This window comes from Tupaia chinensis, unplaced genomic scaffold, assembly GCF_000334495.1.
Source record: "Tupaia chinensis unplaced genomic scaffold, TupChi_1.0 Scaffold000394_1, whole genome shotgun sequence".
In the NCBI taxonomy this organism is placed as follows: Eukaryota; Metazoa; Chordata; class Mammalia; order Scandentia; family Tupaiidae; genus Tupaia; species Tupaia belangeri.
In genome coordinates, this window is record NW_006159896.1 from 3214450 (window position 1) to 3236515 (window position 22066).

At 48.0% G+C, this 22066-nt stretch overlaps 1 protein-coding gene across 4 annotated transcripts in view; it reads right to left on the bottom strand.

Annotated features, from left to right (window-relative positions):
* The window catches only part of MVB12B (multivesicular body subunit 12B), a 195176-nt gene that overhangs the window by 47316 nt on the left and 125794 nt on the right, over positions 1-22066 (bottom strand). Inside the window, exon 8 of one of the 4 annotated variants that reach the window (XM_006154110.3) lies at positions 1593-1805. The exons of the other annotated variants lie outside the window; for them this stretch is intronic. Within the exon in view, the coding sequence (XP_006154172.1) occupies positions 1702-1805 (104 nt within the window). The 3' untranslated portion in view covers positions 1593-1701. Of the gene's footprint in view, positions 1-1592; positions 1806-22066 lie in introns of those variants that run through there. 4 annotated transcript variants of the gene reach the window in all.

A 22066-nucleotide genomic window follows, 5' to 3' on the forward strand; every position in this document is an offset into this window, starting at 1 on the left:
GGGACAGGCAGAAGGTACAGGGCTCACGGCGGTGGGGGAGACAGCTGGGAGCCGAAGCCAGCACGCCCAAGAGGAAAAGATGTTGCAGGATTTTAAGCAGCCTTTCCTCCTCCTCTCTATCGGCTGACGTGAAGAGGGTGCTCTCGAGCCCGATGCTGGCGAGGCGATTACTCACCGGCTGAGAAGCCGGCGAGGAGAAGGGTTACCGAGCAGAACCCATGTCCATCGCAGATGGACGGCCTCTGTCAGGTGTTCTCACACCTCGTATTCCAGAAGGACAAGGCGGCTCCGAGTTCATCGTGGCCCGAGGGCAGCGGGTCCTCCAGCTCCCCGGCCCACAGCAGCCTTCGCCATCGGACAAGCTTCTGCCGACACCATGACCACCCCGAGGAGGGGAGCGGGAGGGACAGACCGCGAGAACCCAGCCGAGTTCATGTCGGCCTGTTTTAAACAGCTCTGGTCTTGGCCCAATTCTTTTTTACATAAAGAAAACTCACGGTTAAAATAATTATTAACAATGATGCAATATAGAGAGGAATTTATGTGAGTGGCAAAGCGCATTTAAATAACTTTATAAGTGATGTCATTTTTATTTATAGAACTGTTCTCAAAGTTCACCAGAGCGCTCCGCTTCTACATTACTCCATTTTGTGGGAGCGCTTTGTGGATTTGGGGATTTGGGAATAATAACTTGGGGAAATGTGCTACATAAGCAGGTGGGGCCTGACTACTGGATTGGGAAAAGGAGTCCAAGATGACCGTCCAAGTGTACCATTCTAGAATGACCCCAACAGCTCAACTCTAACACGCAGCAGCAGCGGCTTACCTACCCACCCCTCTGTTTAGTCGGAATAATAACTTGGGGAAATGTGCTACATAAGCAGGTGGGGCCTGACTACTGGATTGGGAAAAGGAGTCCAAGATGACCGTCCAAGTGTACCATTCTAGAATGACCCCAACAGCTCAACTCTAACACGCAGCAGCAGCGGCTTACATACCCACCTCTCTGTTTAGTCGGGTCTTTGCAGGGCTAAGGACATGCAGGGGTTCAGGACGACAAGGACCCCAACCCTGGCCTTGTAGACCAGACTTAGATGGAAACTCCTTTGGCCAAAGGGGCCACAGTGCCATCAGGCTCACAGACAAAATGAGCTTGCCGGGGGCAGCAGGAGCGCTGTGAAGAGTATGTGCGTACCCAAGATCCCAAGAGGAGAATGGAGGAGAAGGGATTACGGCGTGGCCATTCCCCTGGGGGGCGATTTCTCGTTTTCTGTCTCTCTGTCTCTCTCTGTCTTTCTGGTGAGTGCACGCACCCTATAGTGAAAATCTCTCCAAAAAAAAAAAAAAAAAAAAAAAAAAAGAACAAGGCTGGGGCCTGGAGGGAGGCGGCTGGAATACTGTCCTGCGGTGCGGGTGCCGAGAGCCGCGTGCAGCAGCCGTGGGCGCGGTGCAGTGGGGGGCGCCGGGGACAGGACAGCCTGCACCTCTCACTTTCACACATGTGCAAAGCCTTTGGAATTTCACTGGAAAACTTTATTTCAGAAGTGACCTTTGAAGTTTGAAAATAAAAGCACAGCAGCCATTTCTCACTACAGAGAGTTGGTGTTGAACTGCCGAGGGGACCAAAGGACGGTGCTGGTGGCTGATGGGCTGCACTGGCTCCGTGGGCAGTATCTCTGTCACAGGCGAGGTCTCTGTAGGCTATCCTCCTGGACTTCTGCCTGTTTCTAAGCTCTTTCCTGATGGGAAGGGAGTCACCGTTTTTCTCTCACTGTCCTTTGCCCTGTCAGGGCCTGGAACGTCACCTGGATGGTAAGACGGATGGGGAGGCCACGTGGGTGCATGTGCGTGTCCCATCTGTGCACACATGCATGTGACAATGTGTGTGTGTGTGAGAACGGGCTCGGTGAGAGGAAAGAGGCACCCAGCCAGGCTGGCGAACGCCTCTCCCATGAAGCGACACGGGCCATGGCAGCCAGTGCTAGACAACGGCTCCTCCAGGGTCCGCGTGCGCGGAGGGGCAGCAGTCACTGAGATGTCCAACCTCAGGGTTGAAAATAAAACTCCACATTTGAGATGAGGGCAGGGGCCAACGACAGCTCTGCTGCTCCACCTCCAAGCTCCTGGAGTCCCCTCCGGCCCTCGCCAGACCCTGGCCCACCCCTGGCCCCTTGGCTGCTCCCTGGCCTGCATCAGACCTTTCACTCGCCCTCGCTTGCTCACCGGCCCGCGCAATGTCAGGGCTGTGGACAGTGCAATGTGGTGGGTCCAGCACTCAGAAGGGCAGTGGGGCCTGTGTGGGGGTTTGTGTATGTGACACCAGGTAATGGACCAAGACAGACGCTCAGTAAAAACCTGCGGAACCCGAAGACATGGGCTTTTTCTTCCTCACACATTTTGTAGCTGACAAAGGCACTTTTCTTTTTAGAGGTTTTTTCCTTAGAATGTATGCACTCATTGGAGAGATAAAGAGACAAAGATAGAGAGAGAAGAAGTAAGAAATCACCCCTCCCCCCGGGGGAATGGCCACATCACAATCCTTTCTCCTCCCAGGATCTTGGACATGCCCACACACACAAGCATCCTGCGTGAGTTTGAAGCCACTGGGTCCGGGACTTGAACCGCGGTTGGCCATGTGGGAGTCCAGTGACGCAACTGCTATGTCATCTGCTGGCCCCAACAAAAGCGCTTTTAGTGCATATTCTCTCTTACTCTCTTTTAAAAAATTTATTTACTTACTTCCTCCATGAATGAGAGAGACAGAGACAGAGAAAGCACCCCCAGTAGGATGCTGACCTGGAATCCACCCGTAGTCCTGGTCAGCCCCCGGCCATGGGCCGCGTGTGCTGACGTACTCAGGGAGGTCTCCAGATGCAAACCTGGAACCTTCCCCATGGGTCAGCCATGCAGAGTGCTGTACTTCACTGCGGCTCCAGCCTGGGCACACGCATCTCTCCACGTCCTGCCGCACTCCTTGGGGAGGAGTCCATCCCTAACCCTAACTCTAACCAGACCGAGTGGAGGCTCAAAGGTGAGTGGCTGGTCTTGGAAGCAGAGTGGGATGTGAGTACTAAGCTTTTGGAAATGACATCCGCTTGTCCCATAGGCCCTGTCCTCCCCACTCTGTTCTAGCAAAGCCCTTATTCCTGAGAAAGCAGACAGTGATTTGTAGAAATGGCTGGAAAAGTCCAGGATGTTCTAAGCACTTCATCGTTTTCATTTCTGGCCTCGGTCTCCAATCACCCTTGATGTTCCCTTCCTTCCCCTCTTTCCTAAGACATCCCAAGCACTTCAGCCAAAAATCTCATCCAGACTCTCAAAGACCCCTCAGCACCAACACACACACACACACACACACACACACCAGCAAAACTGAAGACATGGGGGGAGACGGGCTCTGACAATCTTTTTTCCTCCGCTGGGTAGAAACGTTTTCTCCCGGGGACAGAGGCTGAGCAGCTGCTTGGTTATTGCCAGCCACACTGTGAGCAGAACCTCATCCTCGCAGTGTGGCCAGGTGTGTGGCCCATGAGTGTGCTGCACGGCCCAGCTTCCAGCCAGCCCGGGGCCTGCTTGGCCTGTACACACCTGGAACCGGGTCCAAGTGGGGCAGTGTTAGCCTGACCCAGGAAGGGAGGCTCCCCAGGGCCACTGGCAACACCCTAGTCTCTCTGCCTTTTATGTCCCTGAACTGAGCAGAGCCACTTGCGTGCAGTAGGGCCTCAGGGTTTAATAAACGCTACTGGCTGAAAGGCCTTCACCTGAACACCAGCAACTGTGCTGGCTCCACTGTTTTTTTCTTTTTTTTAATAATTTTTTTTCCCCATAGGAGGTTATGTGTTTGCTAGAGAGACAGAGACAGAAAGCGATATATCACCCTCTAGAGGAGATGGCCACACCGCAATCCCTTCTCTCCCACTCTCCTCTCGGGATCTTGGGCATGCATGCACACACGCCCAGTGTGTTTTAAGCCACTGGGTTTAGGGCTTGAACTGCGGTTGACTTTGTGGGAGTCCAGTGACGTAACCATTATGCCATCTGCTGGTCCACCAGCTCCATTGTTTCAAATGCAGATTCTCCCTGGCAGCCCTGGTGGTGCACGCAACTGTATGTGTCTGTGTGCGTGTGCCTATGTGTGTATGTGCCTGCATGTGTGTGTGCCTGCATGTGTACCTCCATGTGTAACACACAAAGTGAAGGCATTTGGGAACATTTTTCCTTTTTCAGCTGCCAGAGGAAGACGAGGTAGGTCTGCTGGGCACCGGCAGCTCCGATGGCGGGGCAGGCTCCCACCCACCCCCCACTGTGGCTGCTGGGCACGGGCTCTGTTCTGCTACATAATCTGAACACAACCAGTAGGAGGGCCAAGGAATGCCACAGGGCCACTTTCACAGCCACCAAGCCCATGGCATTCCAGGTGTCCTCAATCAACCAACCTGCATGAAGTTTAGAGACTCAGCAAACAGTGCAGACCGAGGGCGGGGCTAACCTCACCTGTGTGTCACATGCCACCTGGCCCTTCACTGCTTCCCTGTGACCAGAAGCTGTGAGTTCCTGGGCATTGTTAAAGCTAAATCAGAAAGATAAATAAATCCTTTCCAGATCCACACGACCTGGGGGCCCAGCCATGGCCTTAGAGCTGCTTCTCTTCCTGCCCTTGGAGGCAGGTGGAGGGCAGTGTCCCACCATGGAGCCTTGCTCCAGCCATCGCTCTACCCAGAGCGACCCCTGGAGCTGGAGGCATCATCAGTCCAGGTGACAGGCAGGAACTTGGGCACAGGGAGCTCACGGCTTCCCCACAGTCAACAATCTCAGCTAACAAGGCTGGGAGTCTGCCTACGCCAGGGAGCCTGGGCTTCACAGAGTGAACTGGTGACTTAGCTCACTGAGCCTTGACTACTGTTCCTGAAACCAAAGAGACGCACAAGTCACTTGCTTCTCCAGCTAAGGCCAGGGTGGGCTGGCCCGGCAGACTCCTGAGCTAGGAAGCTGTTGTTCATTCATTCCCCCAACGTGAAAGAAGGGCTGTTCTGGCGTCCCTCCGTCCTGCACCCTCCCCGACCCTATGTGAAGCACTCTCCTGCACATTACCTCCACACCCAGAGGGGAGGGCACAGCGGAGGGCGCAGGGGCAGGGAGGGAGTGCAGCCCTGACCCAGGAGGCCATGTGACATGACGAATAAGCCGCTGGCTGACGGTGTCGCCAAGACATATTGGAGTTTTCTTTGTCGCTTGGGCTTGCCATCTGTGCCACCCTGATGGGGACTGGCTTCCCAGGCTGCTCTGGGAGCAGGCGCCAGAGTCCACTGTCTCTGTTCTTGTTCCCGACAGACCTGCAAGCTCAGCCGCCTACCGGGCAGGCCCCGATGAGAGGGGTGGAGCCTGCCACCGCCTCCCCTGGAGCGAGGCCTCCTGGGAGGGCCAGGGTTCTGGCCACGTGAGGCAGGAGCGGCAATGGTCCTTTCCTAACGGGCCTGCCTGCTCCTGCCTCTAGTGGCCACCCCACCGTGTCCAGAGGGGTCACCAGTTGGCACTGTGACCATGACCCCAGGGCTCTCGGTCAATTCCGATGCTGGGGGCCTGGAGGCAGATAAAGTCGCACATGTTCCTCATGGTGCACACAGCCCAGGAAATGGGGAAGAGCTTCAAATGATGAGCAGGAGAGTGAGAAAGGCTACCATGAAATTCTGCGGGAACCGTGGGAAATGCAGGTCCCCAGGGGCATGATGTTGACTTGCGCAACCTCGGAAAATTCACTTAACGTTGCTGAACCTCACTTGTAAAATGGGTTTAACAGCAACACCACAAGCTTCCGAGAGTGGTTTTAAGGATTCATTGAGTACATGCATTAGGGCGGCTTAGCTCACTGAGCCTTGACTACTGCTCCTGAAACCAAACAGACCCACATGTCACTTGCTTCTCCAGCTAAGGCCAGGCAAGAGAGGACAAAAGCCAGTCTCTCGTTGCAGGTAACAACACAACAGCCACTCCAGCCTGAGCACAGCTGCCAGTGGGATTTGGGGCTTACTGGGCCCAAGCCAGCCCATCCAAATTCAGGAATATCCCTAGGTTTCTGGGCAGGAAAAAGTAGGAAGTGGCTGCATTTGCCCAAATTAGGGCTGTCCTTATTTTAACCATGAAGAATGACTCTCTGCCTTCCTCTGGAAATGAGCCTCAGCGAGGAGGTGCCGTGGGCAAAGCCACTCTCATCTGAAACCACATTAATGACAGGAAACCAAGGAGGCCGTGCCTGTCAGAGAGACGGCCCGAGAGGGAAAGCGCCCTTGGGCTGCGGTCCGTCCCTGTCTACCAGGACGGCTCTGTGGGCGACTGAGCCTCCAACGACCCACCTCAACCAAACGAAGAGCACGTGAGATTCCAACAGCGTGTGCTCAAATTCCTATGGTGGCAGGTCGCTTCGAACAGGTGCACGCAGCCACATGTTCTGAACCCTTCTCACTGCACCCGGCAGTGTTACGGACCAGGATGAAGGAGACACTCAAGGGTAACATTCTGATAAGCACCGAGCCCAGGCTCACTTACATAAATACTATAAAGACTAATGTGCTATGATAAAGTAAGGTTTGTTTCAGAAATAGTTAGGTTTTCCTAAATGCTGCAGCAACACAAAGTGTTTTATACCTATGTGTGAACTGAGAAGCAATATAATATTGTACCGCTAGATTCTGAAAAATTCTCAAAATAACGACTTGTATCAGACTTGACTGGGAAACAATAGAGAAATCCCCATTAAAGTCAGGAACCAAATAGGAATCCAAGTTATTTGCCACTATTATTTGCTGTTTTAGTTGTTCTAGCCAACAATATAAAGCAAGAAAAACAAATAGGGTATAAATGTTATTAAAGAGACAAAATTATCTGTATTTGTAGATGATGGAGTAAATACATGGAAAACTTCTGAAATTTCAAGCATAGATATGCCTGATTACAAACTGGATATTCAAAAACAATCGTATTTCGAGGCCAGCAGTTGGCAAAATGGCTTTGTCATTGGACTTCCATGTAGTCAACCACGGTTTGAATCTTGGACCTAGTGGCTTAAACTCACGCTGGACGTGTGTACGTGTGTGCCCAAGATCCCAAGAGGAGAATGGAGGAGAAGGGGCTGTGGTGTGGCCATCCCCTCTTGGGCTCTGTGGCGACTGAACCTCAGATTTCTTGCTTTCTGTCTCTCTGTCTCTGTCTTTCTGGTGAGTGCACATGCCCGATTGCAAAAACCTCTTTTAAAAAATCATATTTTAAAAGTATATATAAGCAATCACTAATTTGAACATGATGGGCAAAGCAATGATAAGAAAATTTAAAACCTAGGAATTAGATAAACAAAAAATAAAAATACCAAAAACAAATAAGAACAAATACTTTACTGAATAATATAAAAAGACATTTGAATAAATGAGAGTCATATTTATGAATGGTAGATTAAGTATTTTAAAGATATTCATTCCCCCAAAATTAATGTAAAACTTCAATGTGTTTTCAATTAAAATGCTGAGAGAATTTTCCTTGGAACTTAAAGTAATGCTAATTTCAACTTTAACAGGTTAAAAAGAAATGAGCTAGAACTAGGAGAACATTTTGAAAAACATCTACAAGGAATAACAGGATAGAAAATCCGAACATATATGCTCATGATAATTAAAAGTGTGATCCCCCCATCAGAATACGTATTCAAGCCAAGGGAACAGAACAGGAGCCACAAAATACATGACAGTGCATAATAAGAGGTTACAACAGAAAAGTTTTCAATTTGGTAAAAAGATTAATAAGTGATGCTGCCGTTCTTATCTCATGTCACACACTGAAATTACAAATGTATTTTCAATTAAGATGTAAAAACAAGAGAAGGTACTAGAATATATCATGAGATAAAGAAGGCTTTTCTAGCATGTGATAGCTAAGATACAAAACATCAAGAAAAAGCAAACTTAAAGTGCAAACCACGAACTGGAAAAATGCAGAAGTACGAGTAGAGGGGGGAAAAAGACCGTGTTCCTTAAGGAGCTGCTACAACTCAATAAGCAGAAAGCAAGACTTGAAGAGCAAAGAGGCCAGACTGTGATGAGCCTACGAGCTCTGGCTCAAGGCACACCAACAGCTCAACACAGGGAGCGTGTGTGCTGGTGCCAGGAATCAAGGAAATGCAAACTAACAAGATACCATCTCACTTTTCAACCCGATAAGGATTTAAACAAATAATAGCCAGGGAGGCTTCGGGGGTGGGGGAGCCTCTTGCATACGTGTGGAAGTGTAAACAAATTCAACCATTATGATGGGCCATTTGTCATTGCATATCGAAATGTCTAAAAATGTGTTTATCTATATATTTATCTAAAGCAATGTCCACCCGAGTATTACTTTTAGAAGTGAAGACAAGGTAAATATTCAGCCAGAGAGAATTAAAGGATGTTGTATAGGATGTGGGAAGATTACACATTTATTAACACCACCTCCAGGAAGACTTCACTTGATGAGAAGGAACAGGTGAGTGGCCAGGTCTCGAACCAGAATGGACAGCTCTCAGCAACAGCAAGGTGCAGACTGGAGCCTCAGGCACAGCGTGGGAGGATCTCCAAGATACTGTGCTGAGCGACACACGAAGCTACCCAGTGTATGATTCCATTAGTGTAAGGACATAAAACAGACCAGCACTTGCCAGAGACTGGCAGTGTGGGGGGCAGACGGGAGGGAAACAGCTGGGAACAAAAGAGAGAGAGTTTCTGGGGGTGATGGAAGTATTCCATATCTTGCTTCTGGAGGTAGTGGCCATGTAATCTGACATTAGTCAAAATGCACTGAACTTTACACATAACAAGGGTGGATTTTATTGTATATAAAGAATACTTCAATGAATCTGACTTTAAAAAAAAAAACCTGGAATGGTACAATTAGGTAGAAATATACATTTTTGTGTAAATATATGCTACAGAAAAAAAATGTTATAAGGATAAGTCATCAAACATGGTTCCTCTGGGTAACGTGATTATGAATGATATTCATTTTCTTCCCTATGCCTTTATGTATTTTCCAACTTCTATAAAGATTTGCAACTGGTTTTTATTTTTAGAAAAGGGAAAATATGTCAATGAACTGATCTATGCAGCAACAAACTTTTCATTAGCTTCTCACAGGAAATGATGGGCAGGTTCACGCTCAGTTGGGACTTTGAGTCCCACCAACCCAAAGAAAAATTCTCAGCCCTGCATGGTGCCTGTGTCAGCCCTGCTCAGTGCCTGGCTCTCCCTGGGTGCTCAGAGGGGTAAGTGAGGGTCGAGCAACAAGGAGGACCTCCTGGTCCAGTAGCATCGTTGTGCAGCGGAGAAAGCGGAACACCCCCCAAAGGAAGCTGCCTTCTTGAGTTTGGAAATGGTCACAGCGGGCCTAAAATCCCAGAGAGCAGTGCTATTTTCACTGTAGTGGAACACCTGTCGAAATCCCTGAGCTTGCCTCACTACCTTGGAGGAATCATAAAACCCCCACAGCGAAAAGCTACAGACACTGTTGGCCAATGTTCCCCAGACCCCGGGAAACACTCTCTCATGTCCCAGAAGAATCTAATTTTTTTCCCCCAGTATAATTGTTGAATTTACATTTTTCTTTACATCTGAAACTCAGCTTTAAACTCAAAATATCGAACTCCAAGGGGCAGTTTCATATTCCTGAGTGTGTGTTCCTGCTTCTCTGTAAGACATGACCATCCGTGTCCTCTGCCATGTGAAGGGCCGGGTTCCCTAGAGCACCCAGATACACAACTGACATTGGCCACGTTCCACGCCTTCCATGTCTGACCAGAAGTTTTAAGAGCCACTGCCATTTCTTCCATGTCTCTCACTCTACTACTCCAAGAACAGCATGTTATAGATAGAGGCCGCTCTTCAGGCTGGGTCCCAGAATCTCATCGAGGAGAGTCCCAGCCAACCCATGGATGCTAATTTGTACCCCAAATGACATACAAAATGGTGATAATGTAAGCAGCTACTGTGACTTGGGGGAATGTTTGTTACTACAGCGTAAGCCAGGAAAGACTGATTAATACATCTGCTTTAATCTCTGTGAATGGTATCCATTGACAATTGACATAATATTATGAATGTAATAAAAAATGTAAAAGGCCACTCATGTCTACTCTGAAGTCACCCGTCCCCAGCTATACACTTTTGGGAAACTGCTACAGATGAAGAAGAAGGAAGACAGGTACTAGAGAGGGCACACACAAGTACCGGCTCTGGAGGGTGGTGGATCTAGTCTGGATAAAAGCCAGAAAGGTTCGCTCTCCCCCAAGAACTGCAAGCTGCACCAAGTTCATAATTTGCAGTGCTCGTGTGTGTGTTACTGCTTTAAAGGTACACATCAATTGCTAAGACAAAACTCAAATTTGGAATTGCTAAAATATGTCAGGAGGGCCAGCGGTGGCATGGTGGTGAAGTGGCTGGATCCCACATGGCCGGCAGTTTGAGTTCCAGGCCCGAGGGCTTGAAAAACATTCCAGGTGTATGTGTGCACATCCCAAAATCCCAAAAGGAAGGAGAAAGGGAAGAAAAGGGATTAGGTTATTGTCATCTATGGGGGATGCTTTCTCACTTTCCCTTTCTCTGTCTCTCTGTCTCTCTCCAGCAAGTGCATATGCCCCCTAGCAAATTTTTTTAAAAAAGTAAAAATATGTAGGAAAAGTACATCTGAGATACAAGGGCTACGGGAAGAAATCAAAGTCAAGGAGACGATTGTGTGTCTAGCTGTTTCTCTAAATGGTTCCATCATTTCATTCTTCAGCTAATTCTCCCCAGAGCAAAATCCACTCTGACCACCTAAATACAAGTCCTAGCTGACTCCACCACTATCTAACTCAGATATTTGGCATAGTAGGTACCATTCGGCTATCCAGAACTTTGAGCCACTATATCATGCTCTAATCACTAACGGTCCACTTGTTTGCTCAGGTAAATTACATTTGCATATGCAAATGATGCCCAAATATTCTGTACTATTAATGTTATCACTAATTACATAATAATAGTTACCAATTTCCACACGGATCAAACTTACAGTTTTGTAGCTATTAGGGAAATTGTGCTTTGTAATTAAGATAATCCTCATTTCCAGATGCTAATTAACTATGTAATAATTAGTCTCATTCCCTAATGCAAATTAAGGATTTTCATCTTTATTGATAAAGGAGTTGCTTCTTATCAGTTAAGTAAAGATAGCCCCAGAAATCTTTCAGAGAAATACTTATCCCCCTCTAAAGGTTAAAAGGTAAATCCATTTTTATCAGTCTCATTTGCGAATGCAAATTAGGTCTGATTAATCAAGTCAAAGATAAATGGGGCGGTCTTATTTCAGGACAGCACTATAGCTTACCGAGTTCATCTCTTTCCCCCTTAGAAATGCACAGATAAACAGGGTTCACCAAACAGAAGTCTTCCTAACGGGAGTAATTCATCTACGGTCAGATGTGAGCTTTGAGGTACGTGGGTGTCTCTCCATTTCACTAGCTTTGTTTCCCCGTCAAGCGTCGCAAAGGCGATCTTGAAATGGCTGCGTCTTAATGGCTCAGCCACAATGGGATGAGTGAGAAGAGATTTTGGTGAGTAAATACAGAAGAAAAAAGGGAAAGCCACATTTGCTTGGATTATTAAGTTTTCTGTGCTCCAAACAGAATACAAACTGGCACCTCCCATCGTGACTAATGAGGGCTGCCTCGCGAGAACAGAAGGGCTGACAGCCAGCGAGGCCTAGTTGGCAGGCCCCGGCCCGGGCCTCGCCGCATTCATCATCCGCTAAACCAATCCACCAACTCCGCACCACCATTTGTCATTAATTATGCTAATCAGCACACCATTACTCTCCGATGACACTGTGGCTGTTATTAGCTAGTTATAGCTTTTCAAAAGCACAACTTATTGTGTATGCACGGGCTGTGCGTGCATTAGCCTACAGGGAAGAAATGTCCAATTATGAAAAGAAGAAATTTGCTATTATCTTTTTATAACAAACCAATTTAGTAATTAGAAAAGTCTCTGAACCCATAGGTTCTTTTTTTCCTCTCCTTCTTTAAAATAATTGAAACCCCAAAATGTGCTTTTTCCATATTTCTCTGAAAGAAAGGAAAATACCGACGCAGAGATTTTTCGCTACACGTTTACAAGGGAGGCCTGGGGAACCCTGCGCACGTGCGCGCGGAACGTGCGCGCGGAGCATGCGGACACTCCGGGTGGGCTTTTTTTTTTCCTTTCTGGATTTGAATGAGCGGGATGACTTTATTACGTATGTTTCAGGCACCACGAATGCCTGAAAGATGAAAGCACACCCATGTGACCTTTAACGGCTCACTCATGGCAGAGCGAAGCTGTTCACGGAACGACGCCAGACTGCACGCGCCTTACCTGGCAGCTGCTCCCAGAGAAGTGCAGCAACAGCCTCCGTTAACCCCTCGCATGCCCCAGTGACACCGTCCAGACTGTCAAGGCCTCTCAAATGACCTCGGTGATGGAAGGTCTGGCCAAGCTAGTGCATGGCTTGTACTCAGTTTAGGAGAGAAAGGGGACCATATTCAGGTGCTGGAAGGACAGACTTCTCTGGGGTCAGCAGCTGGACCAAGTCTCGGGAGGCCCCTCTGTGAGACTGTAGGCCCCACAGAGGGGCTCCCGCTGACCCCGAGTTGTCTGTAGGACTAATCCTCGGGCATGTGTCCAACCCAGGCACTAATTCCGAGTTGTTGTGCTCGGGCTGGGAGTCTTTACCACTAGTTTTAGAAGCTTAGTCTGTATTAAGAGCTCATTAATATCATCAGAGTAAATGGGCCTATTAAAACATCTTTAAGCAATATCTGAACATAAATCTCCCTAAACTATATTTAATGACTGTACTTAAGATACATTATATGCAAGTCTTAATGAGACATTAGATACCATTTTGAAGATTAAAATTAGAGAATCCATATAAAGTCTGTCCACTTAATGTAGCCTTAAGCCATACTGATGAAAGCATTACTACCAAATTATTACTGCATTAGAACAAATATTTTTAATCATGTCTGATTTATGCATTCTCTTTTTCATGTAATTTTCATTTTCGTAAAAATACATTTTGAGTTTACAAACGAGGGTGTCTGAAAGGTTTCAAGTTTTTGAAGTGCTCTGGAAGTGAAACTGAATACAGAATTGAACTGAAAATTCTCTGGGCTCTGAATCACGTTTCTTTATGTTTGGTTTAATTAGTCATTCTTGTATTACAGGTAATCAAGTATATTACCTTACTGGCTAACTTCCTTCAAGACTAGACTAGGTACAAAAGAGAACTTCACCAGAAGTACTCTGAAGAGCGGACTGCAGTGCAGTGTGCACAGTCCAATCTACGCGACAGCGGCAGTGGTGACACCTGGTCTTCTAACTGGACACCCCCCAGTCCCAGAGAGCAGTTCCCACCCTGCACCCCCACACCCACAAGACCCAGACTGACAGACGCCCTTCCAGGTCTGAGATCTTCCGCCTTCTGTTTGTCATTGTTTCCCCAGGGCCTGCCTCTGGGGCCTCAATAAAGTCCTGCTTCCACTCCAGGGTCCCCTGGGTGAAGAGCAATCAATGATGCTCGTATAGAAGGATATTAAAGAATAAAAAAGTTCAATTCTCCTGGGGCCAAGAGAATTGAACCCTTTAAACAGATCCAAATCCTCCTCAAGTCTGTTCAAACAAGGAAGACGTCTCAAGGCCTAAGGTATGGCTGCCGAGGCGAAGTTGGCATCCACACAGGATCTGCATGAGTCCGTTCCCAGACCAGATTCTCCTCTATTGCCGCATGTCTTGAGTCTAGAAAAAGCCTGCTGAGGTTTAATACATTAGGTCTCTTTTGAAAACAAGTCAAACTTCAGGCTTCTATATATTTACCCACTATGTTTAAAAGAATACGTACCCAGAAAAGAGAATTTTTGATGCAACAGAAACCTCTCCCCTGACTTCTACTACACTGCTGCTCTTGGGAGGAGGCCCTCCCTTGGAGAGAAACTGCACCTATTCCTGCATCAAGGTAATAGCCCTGCAGTCCCATTTGGGGGTGAACCTGCTGCAGGGTCCCATCCCATGACCAGCTGGACTACAGTGAGAGCACTATCTGAGCACCTAGACGAGATCAGCCTACGTCACTGTCACCTGCAGCCCCCACCACCTGGACGTGAAATTGACCCCGGAACAAGGTGCTCGGCAGTAAGTCCACACCTCGCAGAATATTGGACATGCGTTACCGAGGAGGTTTTTTAGACTTTTTTGAGGGGCTATGTTACACCAAAGAGTAACTATCTTTTATAAATGCTATTCAGTTATGGAAGACTTCTGGGATTATGGAGATCAAGACAAGTCAATCCATGACACTTCTCTTAATAGAATGAGATTATTGACTTTTTTTTTCTCTCCTCCTTCCAAGAGCAAGAACATAGCACGGTTTAAACACCCTGGTCATTCAAAGAAGACGCCTTCCTTAGTGTGTAAGATCTGTAGTAACAAGACTGCTTCCTTTTGCTCTTCCCAGATATCCTCTCCCCAAAAGGAAGAACTACCTCATCATACAATTTTGCATTTTTAACTGTATGAATTAGGCATTCTTCATAAATAACGGCTATGTTCTATACACGGGAGCTCCTTTTTATTAGGGACACAGTAATGAACAATGAGCAATGTGTTCTATTATTCTTTGTCAAATCACAAAATGCTACATTAGAATAACTGTGCTGGTCAATGTAATATAGTAGATTAAATTCAACTTCTGTAGAAAAACCACTGTAAAACAGCATGATAAGAAGGCTATAAAAAATTTAATTTTACTCCAAACTCCATCACAAAAAAAATGGTGTGAAAAGTAATTTTGCATAATCAGTACACGCCATCTGGAACAATTAACCGATTTCTATAGAACTATGAGGATCAGTCATATCTGCTTATTAAAGATCAGAAATTATACAAGTAATAAATCCTTGAAAAAACTAAGCGTACTCCCGCCTGTCAACGCTATTTTAACTTCAAATACTGAAGAACGCCTGATAAGGCTGAAAAGAAGAGATTAATATATGCAAATTACATCCAGCATTTAAAATCCCCACAACTGTCTCCGGTTTTCTGTCCCTTATTGCTGCCTTTATGTTTTATTCATACACCAACTCACCTGTCACTTCATAAGCTATAATATTATGGGGGTATTATTAAACAGCATAAAGCCGTGCTTTAATTGGAAAGCTTCATTGCATTTTCCAATTATTTGGAGTAAATTAAAAGCAGATGCACATAGTTTAATAAGGAGTCTAATATCAGTTCCGGGAAATCAAAATTCATTGTCATTACTATGCCGTGATAGTTTTGCAAACTGTACTCAATTTCAGAGGTTTTCAAAAGAAAATCTGTCTATGCAATCTGTTAATTGTCATTCAGTTAATAACTGTTTAAATATCCAAACTACACAGCATCTTCCTACGGAAAAAAAATAATAAACTATGGGGTTTGTGCAAGCAAACAAATGCAGCATGCAACTCCTGGGCTGGGCGGGGCCGGACTTTTCAGACCTGTCTGCTCACCTTAAGATAATGGGAAGGTTCAGAGAAACCCGCCCATAGGGCAGCTTAGCACCAGCGCCAGGACAAAGAACAGCAATTTTGTACTTCTGCGAGCACCAGAGGTTACGGCGCTACCAGGCAGCTCTCTGTGGAAAAGGGCAGAAGCCACGTTATAAATTGTGTTTTCAGAGGTCTGCATCGCTCAGCAAAAAAATTAGCTTCCAAAGTTTTAATTGGTCCATCTCAAATAAATCCTTTTAATGAGTGAATTAACTGATTCAGGACACAACATGGAAAAATCAAAGAAAGCAAAAGTCGGGAGCAATTTGTTTTTAAAAAATGGGCCCCCGAAGGGCCATTCCCTTACTGGTTCACGACCCGGTGAGTGGAGTGTACCTTTGCCTCCGCGGGGGCTGGCCACCGTGCCTACAAGTGGATTGAGCCGCCAGAGCTAGACAAAAGGACCACACTCTAAGCCCTTATGGATTTAAAGAATCCCATCTGAAAGGTTGAGCTTTCTAAGGACTCGCGCTCACTGATGGAGTAAAGGCACAGCTCTGCGGTTACAAGTTGCATACATACAAATATGTGTAGCGGATGCGCGTACAAATGGAAAGGCATAGGTATGCTCAGACTAGTACACGTAACCTTTTCATTTTTATGCTAAGTGACAGACTTTTTCAAATCCTAGGTGTGTAAATTATAATAGGACAAGCAGTAATTGACTTTTAAACTCCACCCACTGAGAGGGCTACAATTAATCTGTTTTCAGCATAAGAACTGCTGCTCTGCAAAGTTCATAACTTGTAGGCTCTTTTTCCCAATCCAATTAAAACCTAGGAGTCTTTCTGAAAGGCAACAGAGCAGATTTACTCTTCTGCTCCTGTTTCAAAGGGCGCAGGGCTAACGTCCCAATCATCAAAGGGCAAGACTCTCAGACCAGAAGGGACACCAAACGCCTCAACACTGGCGAGCCTTCTGGCAAAATAACCAGAAACTCTGCTCCAAGATGAAGATAAAAGCAATTCTTGTGCAGTGATCCAAAAAATAGCATCTCCCTCTTTTTTTTTTTCTTTCAAAATTACCTGTTTTAATAAAGTAGACGCACTGTGCCAACTGAACCATTTAATTATCTGCAAAAATGATGAATCAAAACAATAGTTTGCAAAAATAAATGACTAACCTCTGATTAAAATGTCTGTCCTCATTAAGTCCAAATAAAAGGTACAATATCTTTTTAAACAAACGTAGCCTCTGCAGCGATAGCCTCGCGCTTTACGTGGTGGGGACCTCCTGGAAGACAGGCCGTCTGAGAAAGCTATTTATTCTCTCAAACTCAGAAAAGCCACGTGAGGGAACGCCGGCCACGTGACGTGAACCTCTGTGGCCTCAGAGCCTGGGAAGCCACTGGCCTGGTAGTGCTCGGTGGGCAGTATGATTCCAGGTCAAAAAAAGGGACTTAAAAAAAAAAAGAGAGAGAGATAAAAAGGCTCCTGAGAGGGCAGTGCGAGGAAGGTAGGAGCCATGAACTGAAGTGAACGTGAGAGGGCAGGGTGAAGCCACTCAGAGCAGTGAGCATCGACAGGACCCTCTCTTAAATTACAGAGAGGGAAAGTGAACATTGAGGCTGATTTAAATGTTGAGAAGTTCTCTTTAAAATGGTGTCTTCCACTAGCAAACCAACATCTCAAGCAGCTACTGATTTTGGAAGGAGGGAGAAGGGTTTGCCGTATAACATACCATGTCTGAAAGTCCCCTGAATGGAGCCAGGTCCCTGCAGATATGAGTTTCCCTTCGCAGTTGCCTGGGCCCTGTGCGGACTGAGTTTTTAGGGGGCACAGGGGCTTGTCCTACAGGGTAAGTCAGGTGCTTCCTGGGGTAACGGGCAGCCCTTTGCTGGAATCAGAGTCTCTGTGCTGGTAGTTACAACATCTCCGTTTCTAGAGCACCCGTCCAGGTCTAGACACTTCGTGTACACTGTCTCTAACACTTACAATTCAGGAGAGAGACTGTCGTTCAGAATGACAAAAAAGGAAGACCGAGATGCTGTCCAAAGTCACACGGCTGGGAAGGATAGATACCAAAGGGAGGGGTCCAAGTCCCAGCTCCTCCCCAGAATCAGTCGAACAATAAATATCATTGAAGGACCCGTAGATAGCATAATGGTTACGTCACTGGACTCCTATGTAGTCAACCCTGGTTTGAGTACCAGACCCGGCGGCAGTTTGAAACTAATGCCAGGTGTGTGTGCGTGCCCAAAATTCTGAAAAGAGAATAGAGGAGAAGGGATTGTGGCATGGCCACCCCGCCCCCCTGGGGGGGTGATTTCTTGCTTTCTGTCTCCCTATCTCTCTCTGTCTCTTTGGTGAGTGCACATACCCTATAGCAAAAAAAAAATAGTAATAATAATAAATCATTGAGCATCTCCTGGATGCCAGGCCCTGACCTGGGCGTTGGGCATACCTTAGCAAGCGAGGCATCATCCTCCCACCCTCCCAGAACCAGTCCTGAACACTAGCCAGGGAGTCAAGCGCTGAACAAGACGTTAGAACCAAAGACCCATCTCCTTTCGTAGAACTAGGGAACCAAGCAGACAGCCCAAGTTTTACAAGAAGCATAAACTGCCAAGCTGCTCACTGGCCAGTGAAGCTGCATGCCTGGGCCCTCCAAGAGATGACCACCTTTGGGGGAATAAGGTGAGCGAGGGCTCTGTAATTCATGAGCCAAAGGACCTTCCCACGGGGGAGAGACTGGCGCTTTGCTAGCGCAGGGCATATTTCAGGTAAACACGCAGGCAATGGAACATAAAGCTGGGTGCGTTTATTGCCTCCAGGTAGCAAGCGATTAAGGGCTTCTAAGTGTGTCACCAGAAGCGATGCTTAGGGCCAACGAGCCAAGCTTTCCTCTCTCATTCAAAATTATGGATGTTGCCTCGCCAGTGGATCATGAGATCGCTCACGCTATAAAACAAGTCGGGCGTAAGAAACCGCTCTCTAACAAAGGATCTCAACCTTGGATGAGAGTTCTGCATCATTCATTGTCTCGGAGACAATTGTAAGACAAATCTGAGAAATGAGGAGCCTCGTGCTCTGGGATATGATAAATATATCGCAGCCAAACTCTAGGCTGGAGGACTGAAGTTTTCTTTTTCTTTTTTTTTTTTGTAAACATAAAGGGCTTTAGGACTGTCATTGGCTATTAATAAAAGGGGGGGCACTCAATATTGAGGACATAAACACCCAGTGTGTGAGGATAGATGGCTCCAGGTGCTCTGTCCATACAGGAAAGTTGGCTTCATTGTTCTAAAATGGAACCGCATTTCTTTTGTCCTATGCCAGCAGTTAAATGCACTGGTTTGACACAAAGGAGATCACTTGTGTGATGGCTGAGGGGTGACTGTGGAGCTCCTCCAGAATCCGTGTGGCTGCCCAGCTCCTGCCACGTTCGGCCAGCACCTGCCCTTGGTCGGCCACCAGAGAGCATCCACGCCCTGGAACCTGACGCCCTGCTACCACTGTCCTAATGCAGCAGGGCGTGAGCGCGGAGTGCCACAGAGCCTGCAGCTGCAGAATGGGGAGGCAGAGGCCGCAGGCAGCCAGGCGGGGCTCTTCTGGAGAACTGGCAGGGCAAGTCTCAGCAAAGGTGGGCTCGGGTGACAGGATCTACAGAATGGAGCTTCATAGCAGGGAGGTAGGGGGCGCTAAGGTGACTATTCACAAGACCTGGCCTTCGGCAGGGGGCAGCACTCATGGTACAGGAGAGCTGGGGAAGGGAGAGGACACCTGGGTTCATTCCCAGGGGAGACTGGGTTTGGGCCACCCACGCTCATTACAGGCAAGGGAAAGACCAAGGCGAGGGGACACACCTGTGCCTGGAGCCCTCCTAGACAAGGCCTCAACAGCAAGGCCATGGGCTGATGGGGGCGGTTCTCTGAGACACCTGGTATGGCCCCTTTCCTGGCTGGAAAGGGGCCTGAGAAGGGCTGGGAGGGAGGGGCTGTGTAGTATTAATAATGATGAACTTACTAACGAACCTGGAACTTTCTGTTTTCCAGGCAGGGCTCTAATCCCCACAAATCACCATCATCCCCATTTTACAGACACTGAAACAGAGGCCCAGAGAGGTCTGGCTCCTTGCCCAAGGTCACGCCACTTCAAGTGAGGGGGCACTGTTCTGCCTGGCTTGGGCCGATGAGGACCACGGCCACTCTTCCTGATGCCATCTGGACTTGAGAACTGTCATCGCTCAGGCATCAAAGGTCTCACTCTGACGACCCAGAGATGACGGCCTCGGGGGCATCTGCGATCTCAGACAATGCTGAGTCCCGTATGCCAAGAGCATGTGCCTTTTTCGACTTTCAACTTGGAAGGTTGGAAAGGGGCTGGTAATGGTCATGCGCAATGTGGACTAACGAAGCACCCTCGGTACAGTGGGCTAGAGCTTAGTCAGAGAGACCCGAGTTCACATCTCAGCCCTACCGCTTAGCAGTTGTGGAACTTTGGGTAAATCGCAGTCCAAAAACCTCGGTTTCTCAAATTTGTTGGAATGAAATGGCAACAGGCCTATAAGGTCTGTCTTGCATATTCGAGTCTCGCAAGTGGTAAGTGCTGGAGGAAGGTAGGTATAATGAAATAAATCAATGTAATCAATATAATCCATTTTAATAAAGCAAAAACAACTTCAGCTCCCCAAATGTGTTTAAAGAAAAGAAGCTGCCTTAATTATATCATTTCCCCCCTCCACTGATAGCTTCTTATTGCAAAAAAGGCAGGGAAAGAAAGAAACAAAAAGCTAATTTGATAGAAGCTGCCCCTAGGCAGGAGTGTCTGCTACACCAGACGGCTTTATTCACCCCACAGCAAACCTCCGAAGCTAAGAGCAGAGGATGAGCTGGGATCAGTGCGTTCCTTTGTTTTCAGCGTTTCTCAGGCCAGGTCCACAGTCATGCTGCCTATGAAGAAAGGAGCTACAGGGAGAAATGAGCCTGTCTCTGCTAAAGAGGAGACAAAGATAAATACACAGAGAGAAGGTGTTGGGAAGTTGGTTTTTCTCTAATTAGTCATGTGTTCAGGAACTTTCTATCAAAGCAGTGTTTGGATAGAATGACTATGAAGTCTTGGGGGGGTAATAACTCTGCATTTGCCAGCCACATCTGGGGCACCTGAAGCTACGAAACACACAAGCTCCTCCCCACAACCCTGCAGCCCTGGATGAGGGGTATTACCACGTCTGTTAGAGCCTAGACAACAGCCGACACAGTGGAAGCTTCCGGTCAATCTCAGCTGAACTCCTGTTCTGTTGCAATTATTGATGCTGTTACTGCAATTGCTGCTATTGACAGAGGTGGGAATTTGGACCCTGACATCAGGCTGAGCCGGCTCTCCCAGCCCCAGCCCTGCTTGTCCCACTGTGGCCCAGCTGCCTCACCCTCCGACTTAAGAAGAGAAGGGGCCATTAGATCGACGACGCCCAGGCCCTGCCATGCTTCCAGCCAGAGAGAATCAAAGCATGGTGGGAGGGGGGGCCGCCCTTTTAAGAGCACTGAAGCATCTGCCACCTAATAATATTTTTATGTTTCACGATGACGAAACTGGAAAAAGTCTTAACTTTCTCCTACCCACGGAGCGTAGGAAAAGCAGAAATGAAAGTCTGGAGCAGAAATCAGGCCCCTGGGCACTTTTCCTCTCAAACCCAGAGGCACGTGGGAAGGTTTTATAGAAGTCAGGGCGCTCTGCCAAGCACTCGCCTCCTTCCTGCCCCCAAGCCATCGTTCTGTCACCTCCCCGGGAAAGGGCTCTTGGGCTGCTTGCCACAGAAAACACCCACTCTAAGTGCTGATGCGTGACAGTGTCTGGGCTTCCAGGGGTGCTGGCCAGAGCCTTGCCAGGGGCCTTTTATTGCGAGTTCCTCTGGACTGAGGGCATTTCCTCTGGGCACCCGGAGAAGTGGCCTCGTGTATCAGAGAGGGAGCACAAGGCTGAGATGACGACCGTGACGCTGGGCACAAGCCAGTGTCCCCATGATCGTTCTCAACAGGCCTATGGGGCTTCTGTTCAGACCCCGGCCCTGCAGGAGAGGCGGACACGGAGAGAAGTGACCTTCCTGGTTCACAGACGTCCTCACACACCAGAGCCTCGCACAGTCCGGGAAGGCTCCTCTTACAGGTGTGCGTCATCCGCGCTGCCCGAGGGGCCCAGGGCAGGGACAGTGTAGGGCGTGCTGCCTGGCCTGACCCTCTCCAGCAGCCTTTCTGTTGCCCTCAGAAGCTCAGGCCTGGTACAGCGCCACGTGGAGTTCAAGAGACAGAAAGAGGAGGTGGACGGCCCGAGCTATTGGACTGGTGGGGGCCGATGCACAGACAGAGACAGGAGGACACAGGGAGCGACCCAGGCTGGGACCCAGGGGAGGAGGCAGGGCAGACAAATGGACAGGGGGTGGCCAGCCCCCAGACAGCCTCGACCCCAGCCAGGTGAGGTCTGAGTGAATGCCGTCAGTGGCTGGCCCGGGCCC